This window comes from Equus przewalskii, chromosome 20 (genome assembly GCF_037783145.1).
Source record: "Equus przewalskii isolate Varuska chromosome 20, EquPr2, whole genome shotgun sequence".
In the NCBI taxonomy this organism is placed as follows: domain Eukaryota; kingdom Metazoa; phylum Chordata; class Mammalia; order Perissodactyla; family Equidae; genus Equus; species Equus przewalskii.
The window spans coordinates 46,087,510-46,102,819 of record NC_091850.1 but is presented as its reverse complement, the minus strand read 5'-3'; the positions used below and the strand labels follow the sequence as shown (position 1 = coordinate 46,102,819).

The 15,310-nt window shown below is 39.0% G+C and overlaps 1 protein-coding gene across 2 annotated transcripts in view; it reads right to left on the bottom strand.

Moving 5' to 3' along the window:
- DNAH5 (dynein axonemal heavy chain 5) overlaps window positions 1-15,310 on the bottom strand; it is a 267,264-nt gene that overhangs the window by 116,721 nt on the left and 135,233 nt on the right. For both annotated transcript variants that reach the window (XM_070587179.1, XM_070587178.1), the window contains exons 36-41: window positions 11,402-11,580; window positions 10,824-11,011; window positions 10,296-10,490; window positions 6,605-6,739; window positions 5,393-5,500; window positions 3,401-3,554 (exon numbers count right to left, since the gene is read on the bottom strand). In XM_070587179.1, the coding sequence (XP_070443280.1) occupies window positions 3,401-3,554; window positions 5,393-5,500; window positions 6,605-6,739; window positions 10,296-10,490; window positions 10,824-11,011; window positions 11,402-11,580 (959 nt within the window). The remainder of the gene's footprint in view (window positions 1-3,400; window positions 3,555-5,392; window positions 5,501-6,604; window positions 6,740-10,295; window positions 10,491-10,823; window positions 11,012-11,401; window positions 11,581-15,310) is intronic.

Below are 15,310 nucleotides of genomic sequence, written 5' to 3'. Positions count from 1 at the left end.
CATGCACTCTGTTCTAGAGTAGATACCCTTTTCTGGCTTCGCCTCCTTATAGACTCTATGCTGCCCCTCCTATCCTGCAGACGAGTCTCTACCTGGCCACCAAATGGTCTTCCACACACAGGGTTGATCACACCATGCCCCAGCTCCATGGCTTCCCATCACCTACAGAATAAAATCTAAGTATTTAGTGTGACTCACAAAGCTCCCCATGCCAAGCCTACTGCATTAATTTGAATTCCCCCTGAAAGCAAAGCCTGAAGCAAGGAAGTGGGTGCTGGGAGTTCGGAGTGAGAGGAAAGAGAGCGAGACAGGAAAAGAGAGAAAGCCAATAATGGGCTCATTGGTGAGCTGGTCACAGATGAAATGTCCCTCTAATAGATAGGAGGAGGTGGGACATTTGCCTTCAACTCTTCTCCTCCATTGGCTGAGGGTATGGCTGCCTCAGGGGCATTAATTCCCCCCCAACCCCTACATCCAGGCTGAGCCAGTTCCCTAGCCTCAAGGAAAGTTATAAGGCTGAAAAACTGGGCAACATCACTGGGAGTTTGGTGGAGAAACTGACCAACAGCTGCATCTGTAGCAGAGGAGGGCCAAAGGGATGTGGCACTGGGCACCAAGAGCATCTGCTACACATCTTTATCTCCCCCACTCCCACCCCACACACAAATTACATTTCATCCATGCCAAAGCACTTCCCTGGGTATGTCATGCTCTCTCCAGTCCCTGCACAGCCTCCTTGTTCTGCTAAGAATGCCTTTCATCCATCTGCTACCCAACCCTCAAACCTTAACTCAAGTAGCACCTGCTCTGTAAGCCTTTCTATAATTCCTTAGAAAAGTTTCTGATCTCCTTTGCCTCTGCTCACCGCATAATTGTCCAAATCTCCTCATAGCAATTCCACATTGATTTATAATCATCAGTGTCACTCTGCTACAGTGTAAGCTCCTTGAAGACATGACCATTTTGTTTCATGCCTCCTTTCCCATTTCTAGTACAGAACCTAGCAGAACCCCAAAGTAAAGAACATCAAAGATATTTGGTGAACAAATATATGATGAATAAGAGAACAAATAACATCGATGGATCTAGTAGAAGTTCAACTCAATTACTTTCTCCTCTTTTGGATAATTAAAGTTTCACCAAAAAATAATGTTTCACTTAAGATAACAAATGTTTGCTCTACATACTAAAACCAAGAACAGGTTAATAAACAGCAAATAGTCTAATGATTAATTCATCTTTGCAACGAACTTCTCCAAAACCAGTGAGGCCATATGGATTACATAATTTAAACATGTCATATATAATGTATCTATATTGTTTAATATTTAGCACTCATTTTGTTCAAGTGCCAGGTGCATTTGTAGTTTATTGTTAACAGAAGGCAGCTACATAACAACAACAAAAGTATTGTTAGGCATAATTTGAGAGGAGAATACATCATTTTAAAGCTACGCAAAAATCCCCAAACAGAATCTTAACAGCACACATGAAAACCTCATGGTAGGTCTTGCAGGTGTGAGCTCTCAGTTTTGGCAAAGGCAGGTGACAGCTGAGCACAATCCTGTCTCAGTGAGAAGACCCCCAGTGGAGTCCTGATGTACAGAATTCACTTCATCCCACAGCTGAGGAAACTGAGACTAAATCCAGGACCCTAGAGCAAACATAGACAATTTCCAGCAACCACCAACTCAGTATCAGTGCACCCGGGCTCCATGAGCTGACTGGAAACCCAGCCAGGCACCTTTTCCTGTGGGACCATGTAGGATGCATTCCAAAAGCCAAAGGTCTGTGAAATTTTGGAACTCAACTCTTCCATGGCTAAGGAATTTTAGGAAGAGAGTCATCAATGTCCCATTATCCCTGGATGACCTCAAGCTAGGGACTTAGATGTAAGGCTTAGGGACATCTGGAAATTAAATGCATTTATTTAACTTCACCATAAAAATATCTGATTCCGGGCAGGAAATTAGTTTATGATTAGGATGATTTTAAATGCCTAGATTTTTTTTTTTTTTTTTTGAGAAAGATTAGCCCTGAGGTAACATCTGCCACCAATCCTCCTCTTTTTACTGAGGAAGACTGGCCCTGAGCTAACATCCGTGCCCATCTTCCTCTGCTTTATATGTGGGATGACTACCACAGCATGGCTTGCCAAGCGGTGCCATGTCCACACCCGGGATCTGAACCGGCAAACCCCGGGCCGCCGAAGCGGAATGTGCAAACTTAACTGCTGCGCCACCAGGCCGTCAATGCCTAGATTTTTAAGAGTTGGGATTGCAATTAATTTTTATTTATTGAGAGGTTGTTGCATGTTCTATTAAATCATTATTGGGAAACTGCACGGTATATTGGGAAAAGTCTGGGTTTTTCATTAGTGGGCCTTGACCTTAATTCTGAGTCCCATCACTTACCATCTTTGCAACCATGAACATTTCTGAATTTGAGCCTTGACTTTTTGGTACAAAGTGGGAAAAATAACAGCCGCATTTCAAGATCATTATGAAAAGTAAATGACATAACATATGTAAAATATAACACAGCTCATAAAGTCATTTAAAAAAATCTCCTTCCTGCAACATTATTCACAAAAACCAAGATATAGAACAACCTTAGTGTCCATCAACAGGTGAAAGGATAAAGATGTGGCATATACATATATATATGCATGTATGTATATATATACACACACACACAAAGGAATATTATGCAGTCATGAGAAAGAAGGACGTTCTGCCATTTGTGACAACATAGATGAACTTTGAGGGCATTATGCTAAGTGAAAGAAGTCAGACAGAGAAAGACAAACACTATATGATATCACTTATATGTGGAATCTAAAAAAAAATCAAACTCAGAGAAACAGATTGTAGAAGGGTGGTTACCAGAGATTCGGGGATTGGAGAAATGAGGAGATATTGAACAAAGGGTACAAACTTCCAGCTATAACATTAACAAGTTTGGGGATCTAATGTACAACATGGTGATTATAGCTATTAATACTGTAGCAGATACTTGAACGCTGGTAAGAGAGTAGATCTTAAATGTTCTCACCACAAAAAAGAAATGGTAACCATGTGACAGGATGGAGGTGGTAGCCAATGCAAGGTAGTAATCATTTTGCAACATATAAATGTTTCAAATCAATACGTTGTACACATTAAACTTACACAATGTTAAGTGTCAATTATATCTCAATAAAGCTAAAAAGAATGTTATTCCGTCTGGTCCATTAATGTAATATGTTATCTCTAAAATGTACCCAATAATCAGTAAAGCAACATTTCCTGCTATAAAAATATATTAATGTATCTACCATTGTGTCCCTTTTTGGGGCATTCGCATGTGTCATAACTATTTAAATGTGTCACCAGAGCAACGCAGCTTGGCTGCCCCTTACCTGTCATGGCTTTCATCAAGGTGTGGATGCAGGTGGTCTTCCCTGCTCCACTGGGCCCCAGGGTCATCATCCCATGCCGCACTCTCTGTGTTTCAAACAGCTGGATGACTTTCAATTTCCAAGGAGGATGGTTGACTAAACCAGCTTCTTCAACCTGAAAACATAACACAACCCCCACGTTAGGCCACATCAATGGCGATCTGGACTTAGCATTTGCTCACAATAAGCATAGACATGGAGTGAAGGATAGAGGGATGGGGAGCTGGTGTTTAACAGGTAAGGAGTTTGAACTCGCAAAGATGAAAAAAGTTCTAAAGATGGCTGCTAGTGATGTTTGCACAATAATGTGGATATACTTAATGTCACTAAACTGTACACTTAAAAATGGCTAAAATGGTAAATTTTATATTATGTATTTTACCACAATAAAACAAATTGCAAAAATATACATATATACATAGACAAAAGGCAGGCTGAACATAATCAAAATGGTATCCCAAGCTAACAAGAAATATCTGCATTTGTCTTTGGGAATTAAATACATTTACATTAACATTCTGTGGAATCTATGTCTTAGAAGCAACTTAAGAATAAAGGCTCAAATATCAAAATGTATTTTAAATGTTTAATTTAAAAGATATTGAATAATGGAAAAATTTGTAGCATACTACAAATTGACTGAAATTTCATATAGACTTCAAGCTGTCTTAATAAATCTGGGTAGTTTTTATCTATCAAACATATATATGGAAGTTACTCTGCCAAACACTATTCCAAGTTTCATCTTCATAACAACACCCTGTGATTGGTACTATTGATGTCTTCATTTTACAGATAAGGAAACTGAGGCATAGAGAGACTAAACAATATACCCAAGATTATTACTTGTAAAGTTATGGAGTAGATCTGAGCCCAAGAAATTCGACTCCATGGTCCATGTTCTTAGCCATCATGCTATAGTTAAATCCACTCTAAATGACACTTTTATTTTTACTTGAATAATTTTTGGATAATAATCATGTATTTATGTAATTATGCTATGTATTTGCTTTTCAGATTTTTCATATGCTACAAACTACTAATGTAGGTCACCTTATCAATTACTTTATACTTAACTTTTTAGGAAATGCTGCAATTAATTTGGCCATATGATGAAGAAACCACTTGCAAAAGGAATTATCAATCTTACCTGATTAGAAGATCAAGACTTTTAAATACTGACTTTGTAAAAGAAAAATATCCATTAAATAATACCATAGTGGATTTTTATTACAAATATCTGCAAGGAATTGAAATGCATTTTATAAATATGAGCTAATCACCACTTCTATACAACTTTTTTTCCCAAACTCTTGTTCCTAGGAAAGGAAATTGAGGCACAAGAATACATGCTTCATTTCCGCTCCTAGGAAGACTATAACAAGTTAAAACTGCACCAAGGATCATGGGAAATCCAGACACCTAATGATCCATATAGCGTGGTTGATTCCCCAAAACTCAAGGAAGAAACAAGTGATCCTGGGCCTGGGGAAAAAGTAGGACAGCTGAGATCACTGCAAATGACACTCATAGGCAGGAGTCCAGAGGTCAAAGCAATGTGGCAAACACCAGGGCCCCAGATGTGATATATATATGGAATACCACTTAGTCATGAAAAAGAGGAAATTGTGCCATTTGTGACAATATGCATGGACCTTGAGGGTATTAGGCTAAGTGAGGTAAGTCAGATGGAGACAGACAATTACAGTAGGATTTCATTCACATGTGGAAGATAAACAAACAAACATATAGATATGGAGAACAGATTAGTGGTTACCAGAGGGAAAGGAGGCAGAGGAGGGCAAGAGGGCAAAGGAGAAGATGTGTATGGTGAGAGATGGAAACTAGACTTTTGGCGGTGTGACCTCTATAAAACAAATAAATACATTTTTAAAAATAAAATAAATTCAGATGAAAGAGACCCAGCACCTGACGCCCTGTGAAACACATTACCTGCCTACTAATTGCCACTTCTAGTTCAGGGTATCCTGCTTTATCCAGGAGAATATTTGGGAAGAGATCTTCAATCAAACTCAGAAATAAAGGTTCATCCTCATCAATCTGAAAAAGAAGAGAAAGGGAAATCAAACCAACTATTTTGGCACAAAAATAGCAACGTATAAACTGAAAATGCATAATACAGCCCTGATTACTTTATCATAAGCATTAACATATAAAATATCAACATCATTGAAGTTGAAGAATATTTTCATCATGTTTCCAATAAATTAAAAATTATTTAGGGGCCGACCCAGTGGCACAGTGGTGAAGTGCACGGGCTCTGCTTTGGCAGCCTGGGGTTTGCCAGTTCCAATCCCAGGCATGGACCTACATTCTGCTCATCGGGCCATGCTGTGGTGACCTCCCACATATAAAAAGGGGGGAGATTGGCACAGACGTTAGCTCAGCAACAATCTTCTTCAAGCAAAAAGAGGAAGATTGGCAACAGATGTTAGTTCAGAGCCAATCTTCCTCACACACACACAAAAAAAATTATTTAAAAAAAAAGAAGGGGAGGAAAAGAAGGAAAAAGAGAAAACAAAAAGGACAGAAATGGAAGGAAAGAAAATATTGCCTACATGACAACCTTTCCATAAAATAACCAGTTTTGGGAGTTACTACGTAGCCTACAATTTCTAATTTAAAGTAAAAAGAATTTTTAAATGAGAGATAGTAACAAATTCATGAATTGGAATTTGGTTCATAATTTTATTTTGCAATAAAAATATATCATTGTGTCATCCTGTACATAGATCTACTGATATTGGACAACTGATTATCAGTCTCTACTGAGAAAGGAAAGAGTATGAAATTATTACATGCTTTTAACATTTACATACAATTTCCTGCCAAGCTTTACACACTTTAAAGAAGGTGAGATTTTAGCTCTAAAACACAAAAATGATTCAAGGATTTGGAAACTTAACATGTAGATTTTTAAAAACCCATTTCAATTCTGTTGGAATAGGCATATGTTAAACCAGATATGAGTCACCATAAAAATAACTTCTGAAAAAGTGTAATTTAAAATTATGCTCTCCAGCACTTTGTCTGATAATTAAGCATTTTAAATGTGTTTTAAATAAGTATTTCTAAAGCTCATTTGTGCTTGGTTAGTTGAACTGATATTAAAGTGGGTGGAACATTTCCATCTGTGAATCCTACCAGTTTAGAAAGATTCATGTCTCGTAGTACGCGCATGACAATCGTGGATTCTGTATCTGTGGGGTTGGCTCTTTTTGCTGCTCCCAATGTTCTCAGAACTGACAGAATGTTACGCAGACCAAAGTCATAATGAACCTGAAGAATTTAAGGTACAGCAGGCTTATTTTCAATATTAACTTACCTATGGACACTACGCATATTTGACAGAGGACCTATTCTCAATAATAAATAAATGCTGACTTTTCTTTAGAAAACTTGTACAGTTAGCGGAGCAATACATCTTTTTATCAGTATTTTTTTGAGCAAATAGAGAATGTCCAAAAGAGTCTTCTCATGTACCATCATTAATTTAAGCCCTTAGATCCAAACTAATAGGAATACCTTGAAGACAGAGAAAAAGGAATACATTTCCTCTCGAAGTATACACACCCCCTTGAGACTCTTCTTAGTCAATCATTCATTCATAAGAAAATTTCCTCATGTTCATAAAGCTATAACTCTGAACCAGAATTAAACTGAAATCTCGCTCATGACATATATAGATATACAGATAGACAAGTAAAAAGACAGGGGTATTGAGGTGGAAGAAAAGTAGCTACATTCCAGGATTACCTAGAAGAGGGAAGAATAAGGACAAATCAGAAAACCAAGCCCTAGCTTTGTCATTTCCTTGAGATATATATATATATATATATATATATATATATATATATAAAAGCTCAATCACGCCAAATTTCAGCACCTATAAAGTGAATAATTCAAATAATTCAATTATCCAACCACCATGGAAAACAGTATGGCAGTATGGCAGTTCCTCAAAAAATTAAAAATAGAACAACCATATGATCCAGCAATTCCACTTCTGGGTATATATCCAAAAGAATTGAAAGCAGGGTCTCAAAGAGATAATTTGCACACCCATGTTCATAGAAACACTATTCCCAATAGCCAAGAGGTCAAAGCAACCCAAATGCCCACTGACAGATGAATCTAAAAACAAAATGTGGCATATACCTATAACGGAATGTTATCCAGCCATAAAAAGGAAGCAAATCCTGTCACGTGCTACACCATGGATGAACCTTGAGGACACTATGCCAATTAAAATAAGCCAGTCACAAAAAGACAAATACTACATGATCCACTTATATGAGGTATCTAAAGCAGTCAAATGCATAGACATGGAAAGTTGAATGATAGCTAGCAGGGGCTGAGGGCAAAAGGAAAGAGAGGAGTTGTTGAATAATGGATACAGAGTTTCAGTTTTGCTGGATGAGAAAGTTATGGAGATCTATTTCACAGCATTGTGAATATACTTAACATTACTGAACTGTATGCTTAAAAATGGTTAGGATGGTAAATTTAAAGTTATGTATTTTTTACCAGAATAAAAAAAAAATGCCTATAGAAAAAAACTGCTAAGGTTATTGGGAGCAGTATACATCACCTAATACTGATCATTTGGAGGATGGAGCACATAAAAATATTCAGATTGAGTGCCTGCCCTCAAGGAGTTTAAATTCTAACGGAGGTAATAAAACAAAAATGTGAGCAAACTTGCATAAAAGTAACAATGACTTGAAAGCGCTAGTGGGTAAAATTAATTAAGGAAAACGTATTGAAATTGGACTCAGTTAAATCTGTGGGCATGAAGTGCAATTCACAGAATGTTCACCAAGAGATCAGCATGGGGCCAATTGTCTCGTATGCATTGACTCATCTCATTTCACAGTGATTTTGTGAACAAGGGCTGTGGGAGGGAAGAAGTAGAAATGAAATACCAGAGAAAATGGGGACATGGGGAGTTTTTCTACATGCAAGAGACAGCATGGAAAAATATTTCTTTGACAGAGGAAAAGAGAAGGATGAGTGAGTAAAGGCTGCAGTAAGCAGAAGAAGCCAAAAATGTTTTGAGTGGGAATGTAATTTAGTTGAAACTATGGGTAAAAAAAAAAAATCTATATTCAAAGAAGTTTGGAATGGAGGCCAGAGTGAGGAGAGGGATCAAAGAGTTATATATGTTAGGAGGTTTTGTTCATGTTATATTTTTATGTTATTGCAATGTATTATCATTTAGCATATCAATTAGTAATTTTTACTTATATGTTCTAGACATTTCTAGCATGATCCCTGTCTCCTGGTGTTTGTGCCCTTGTATGAACTTTTCCTCTTAAGGACCTGTAATTTGCTTCTAACAAATAGAATACAGTAAAGATGATCGACTGTATCTGATTACATGTACGTGATTATGTGGTCACATTACATTAGATTTGTGATGGTTAATTTTATGTGTCAACTTGACTGGGCCATGGGATACCCAGAGAAATGATTAAACATTATTTCCAGGTGTGTCTGTGAGGGAGTTGCTGGAAGAGATCAGCATTTGATTTGGTAGACTGAGAAAAGAAGATGGCCCTTCCCAATGCGGGTGGGCACTATCCAACCTGCTGAGGACCTGAATAGAACAGAAAGGTGGAGAAAAGTTGGATTCGCCCTCTCTCTGCCCAACTACTGAGCTGGGATATCAATCTTCTCCTGCCCTTAATGCCCCTGGTTCTCTGGCCTTCAGACTTGGACTGGAATCTACACCATCAAGCCTTCAAACTACACCACCAGCTTTCCTGGGTCTCTAGCTCGCAGACGACAGATCATGGGACATCTTAGCCTCCATAACTGCCTGAGGCAATATCTGATCATAAATCTCTTTATATGTATACATATATATCTTATTCGTTCTACTTCTTTGGAGAATCCTGCCTAATACAATCGATTGTAGCACTCATCTTGCTGGAAGCTCTTTCTCCTGCTGACTTTGAGAAAGTAAGTGGCCGTGTTGGGGAATCTCATTTGGCAAAAGAACTGCACACAGCTTGTGGGGACTGAAGGTGGCCTTCTCCAGCTGACAACCAGCAAGAAACTGAATCCCTCAGTCTTACAGCCTCAAGGAACAGAATCCTGCCAACAATCTGAGCGACCTCGGGAGTAAATCTTTCCCCAGTCAAGCATCAGACGAAAACACAGCCCTGGCCAAGACTCAATTGCAGCCCTGTTAGACTCTAAGCGGAGGACCAGCCAAGCTGTGCCAGGATTCCTGACCACAGAAACTGTGGAATGAGAAATGTGTATTGTTTTAAGCCAGTGAGTTTGCGGTAACACTGTTACACAGCAATAGATAACTAATACAGAAGTAACATACGATTCATTTCATGCCTCTTAACGCTGAAACCATATGATGTCAGAACTTGCTACTATAAACAGTACAGGAAACTAGCAAGAAAGTTACAACAGACAAAAGATAACTACCAAAGCTTGGCCAAATACCAGAGTGAGCTTGGAAGTGAGAAGAGTAAATTGATTGAGAGGTTCATGAAAACCATGAGGACACATAACACACATTATGATGAATGTACAGGTGGGAAAAAGAATAAATATTAATATCCATAATTCTTTGGCTCACTAATCAGTTCAGATAGTATTCATTTCTATACTGTAAATATTGAATACTTAAAATGTAAGAATATTAAATATATTCTGAAAAATATAAAATTATTTTAGTAATGATACAACTTTCTACTTTGTATCAATAAGGTACTTTGTCAACAACCCCAGTCATGATTTTTCAAAACGAGAAAATTTAACTGAACAGAAAAATTAAACATGCGTAAGTACAGAGATCTTCAGAATGTCTCACCTGCTTAGAAAGCTGCTCCTCACACAGTTTGTAGAGTGTGAAAAACTTCCTTGCCAAAACAACGTTATCAATGAAGCCACAACTAGCCAGCTTCACCCTTATGATAATCTGTCGGTCAGGGACCATCATGGCCACAGAGCGAAAGTTAATCTTCAAATTTTCAGGGAGTTCCTGCCGCCCAGCATAGCCAGGATTCTGTGCGAAAATAAAACCCAAGGAGGAATGATACAATCATGGGACAAGCACACACCAGCTTAATACTGAAAGATTCATTATGTACATACTACAAATCTGGAATGACAAGCAGAGAATTCATTTACTTATCTCACTCTCCTTTTAAGTGGAGAGACGAAATCATGAGATATTAATATGAGCTTTGTTTAACACTAAAGGCTTTCAAATCAGGCATGAAAATTACAGTCCCAATTTTCACTCATGGAAAATAGGCAACATATGACCAGGAAGATGCATGAAAAGAAGTCTGTGGTAGGAGGCTGAAATTCAGTACCTCTTCGTATGGTTCCTTACCATGGTTAGAAAAAGTCCAAATTCAGGGTTCATAGTCACATTATCTCCATCAGTAAAAACAAAAGATTTTTTATGCTCCTTTTTACATGTCAGAATAATGGAAATTTGCTGGGCTGCAACTGAGAGAACTGGTAGATCGATGCGATTAAATTCATCAAAACAACCCCAAGATCCAGACTGTGCCAGTCCTTAGAAAGGACATTAAATAGAAAATCCAATTAGTATATAATTCTGGAAAGCCAAAGAAAAGGGCATTACGCAGCTGCAAGACAAGCCAGAGACAACTTTGTTCAAAAATAAAATTGAATAGATCACGCATAAAGCACCCCCCAAAATAGCTTGCAATGTGGCGCTTTATCTGTAAACACCCAGCCTGCAGTGATAAAAAAAATTACAAAAGGCAAATGATATTGACATGTGACTCACACAACACTGGTAAGATACAGATTTTCCAAAAAGTTTTAGGTAGTTGAAAAATGATTCTAAAATGTAGCCAATTGCTGAAAAATAAATCCTAACAAGATATTCCACTTTAACTGAAATTTCTCATCAGATAAAAAAATATATATAACCCTCACCTTTAAAAATCCGTCCAAGTCCTCGGAAATCCATCTGGTCCGAACAATTGAAAACCACAACGTATTTCCCAAGACATCGTCCCATGTCTTTGGTAGTTTCTGTTTTGCCTGTTCCTGCAGGTCCAGCAGGGGCTCCCCCCATGCTCATTCCCAGAGCTTGAGCCAATGTGATGTAACACCTTGAATGGTAGAGACATCGCTAGAACCATACCACAGGCATCCAGAATGTACTTGTGAGACATCACAGTGAACTGAAACCCACGCGAAATTAAAAAACACAATATCCAGGCCACTGTCCCTACATAACATTTCCAAAACTGCATCCTAAAACAAACTTATCCTTATGGATATTAACACTTGGTAAAAAAGTGGTCTATGGTCAAATAAATTTGAGAACTCCTTTTTAAAAAGATTAAACAGATTTTCTTATGATAATATATATTGAGTATCTCCAAGTATGAAAAATAGTACATAGCATTCCAAAACTTATTTGGCAATTTTTCCACAGACCACCAATATCTAAAGAATAGTATTCTGGGAAACAGATTGGGAACCATTAAAGTAGATTAATCCCCTTTTGAATCTGAGTTGATAATCTGACACACTTGGGGACCACTGATCCCACAAGATTTAAACCACACACTGTTAAATAACCACATCTTAAATCTACTTCTGGGAGCATCTACTACACCTGCACATACCATCTGCCCTATGTTACTATATGATATTAAGAAATAAAAATTTTGGTGAGAGAACACAAGAATGCCTACGAAGGAAAAATTTAACCTGATAACTTGCTCAAAATTACTCGTTTCCCTAGCATACCTGGTGACATAAAAGGAGACAATTTATAAAGTGATGCAGTCTAGGGCTTTCTATGGCCAAACTCTAAAGCATTCATCTGGACTTGAAAAAGATTTCAAAGGAAATAAAGTGATTATCCAGCATGGTGGGTGGGCATAAACAGAGAGCACACCAACTGGAGGTCCTCCGGGGTCTCGATTTTATTGGAAAGAGGTTCCAGGAAAGGCAAGTAAATGACTCTGCCCTGAATGTGCGTGGAGCCTAGATGCAGAGAAGACCACAGGGGTATCAAATCAAGAGGATGCCTGAGCTCACTTGGACTTTGCCTGTAACCCAAGGGCTTGGTTCTCCTACTGCACTTCTGTTATCCCTTGCAGAACAGTCTCTATGATAACAGCCAACGTGATGTGCTCTACCCCATTATCTCACTTACACCCTAGAGAACCCTGCAGGGAAGCTACTGTTATGTTTCACATTTTACAGATGAGCAGAGAGGCTGACAGACAGGGAACAACTTTTCTCAGGATCGTGGTGGGAGAGCTGAGACTCCCTGTCTGGCTGCCAGCCCTTGCGCTACCCGGCTCCAGAACACGTCACCCTGTCATGGGAAGGAATTAATCTCCAGGAACTCTGGCCACCTAGCTGCTCTGTCTGGCAAACTCTCCTTATAACTGGAATCATTTGGGTTTATACTTCAACTGAAGGAACAAGTTGTTAAATTGCCTGAACGAAATCATCCCATGTACATCAAGAATGGGCAGGCATGCCAGGAGATTTCTCTCTCCCTTTCTCCGCTTCGTGGGGCTTCAGTGTAACCACTAAGCTGGCACCCAAACCCTCTAGGGCTTGCCTTGCAGAGGCAAGCATGGATCTGCCAGAGCATCTTCATGCCCATGTTTCTGTGACTCTCCCCAGAGTCTACATGTGTGTACCTCGCTCCCTCTCTTCTCTGCTTTCCTTTCCAATCTCTTTGCTGCTTTCAAAAATGTCATCATTCTTGACAGGGTTTGAACTTTTATGTGATTTAGTGGCCTTTTTGCAGCTCTATTTCAGTTTTTGCCTACCCGCTAGACTGCCGTAAGGCCTCTGCTCTCAGGAACTGGGTCTGTTTCACACCTGTACCCCCAATGACTTGCTGAACCTCTGGCACCTGGTACTCTCTGAACATGGGTTGAATAAGTGGCTTGTGCCAGTCCAGCCATACAATCTTAGCTGTTTCCTCTTGTCCCAATAGCTACTGGAATCAGAGACGCAGAATATGACCACAGTGCCAAGTGAACAATGACCAACCCCGACGCAGGGCTCATTAGCACTTTCAGCACTAAGTAGTCACAGCACTCTAGGTGCATTTCACCACACATAAACCAGAAGTGCTTTCGGCTCCTATTCTTAAACAGCATAGATTCTAAAATGCTGAAAAACTTTTTAAGGCAGTTACGGTGAACGAATCAGCAAGGTGTTTTTCTTTGTCAAGAACTTGGTTTGGTTACAGACTCTTTGATTACAGAACACACTGAAGGAGAAACGCAAGGAAGGTTGGTAAAGAATGTGTTATCACTGATTAAGAAAAACAATAGTCATAACAACAATAATAATAATAATGGCCAACATTTACTCAGTGCTAGGCCCTGTGCTGGGTACAACTTATATTACCACTAGTCTACAAAATGATTCCAAATGAAGAGAATCAGAGAGGTTATGCATTTTGGCCAAGAATACACAGCTGTTAAGGGCAGAGTCCAGTGGCCAACACTCAGGTATATCTCACAGAAGCTGTGAGAATCCATCAGAGAAAGATGCATGTTTGTAGACCTGTCTATATTTCTTATCAAGCAGATAAGATACCTCTATCAGCCTTTGACTTCTGCTGCCCTCTGTCTAAAGAGACCGCAGTAGTAAGAACAATTCCAATCTTCTCTACTTGTTCTCAGAAGTGGAAGGAAGGACTGATCATGAAAAACACCAGAAGCGTGCAGAGAAAGGTGCTATACGTTTTTAGTGTACTATAATGACTATGTTATCATCTAAAATATCTGCAACTCCATCCACATGACATGGAGCTTCCAGATACCATGTTGCCAACATTGTTGAATTTTCTCAGGGCAGTCGGTGAAAGGCTGACAAGACGCCAATGCCTCTGGCCTTTCATTGTTTTTAAGCATTAGTTTTAGTGAGGAATTCTTTTGTAAAAGGGGAGCAAAACTTGCAATGGAACCCAATGGCCAGCAAAACCTGGTAACTCACTTCACCCATAATCAAGTTAGAGAAAAACAAACCAGTGAACAGTTAGGGTGAAACAGGCTGAAACAAACTTCATAATCACCTCCACTTATATACTTATCAAGACCACTTTGCTTTTAAAGTTCTCCAGTTTTTGATACAGAGCAATGTACAAGACAATAAATACAGTGAAAGAATCAAGTTGCAGAGAAGTTTGCATAGTCTGATATCTATACGTAAAAATTAAAAAGATTTTTGACATATATATAAACATGTGACAGAACTCTTCTAGGTACAGTGAATAAATCACAGGGAGTCCATGCCTCAAAGAGCTGACCTCCTAAAAGAAGGAAATAGATTATTTAAGAACAGGAAACAGGAAACAGGAAAAATAAAGCTGGTTAGGAGGGTAGGGAGTGCGGAGATTGCTGTTTCAAATGTGGTGGGTCCAAAGACCTCACCAAAGTGACATTTAGGCAGAGACCTGAGAGGTGAGGAAGCAAGATATGCCATATTGAAGGGAAAAGAGTTCCAGGTCAAGGGAACATCAAGTGCAAGGGCCCTGAGGCAGAAGTGTGCTGGAGCTGCTCAAGGAATAACCAAGGAGAAAGTGGCTGGAGCTGAATGAGGAAGGAGAGACAGAGAAGTCACGGGTGTCAGATCATGCCGGACCCTGTAGGCCAAGGTGAGGACACTGACTTTTACTGTGGGTGAGATGGAAAGATAGTGGAGGAATTAAGGCAAAGAGATGATAGGATACGACTTATATTCCAGTGTCTGAATTCAGAATAGGCTGTACAGGGACAATGACAGAGGCAGGGAGAGCAGTTAAAAGTCTATTGCAATAATCCAGGCTAGAGATGACGGTGGCTTAGACTAGCGTGA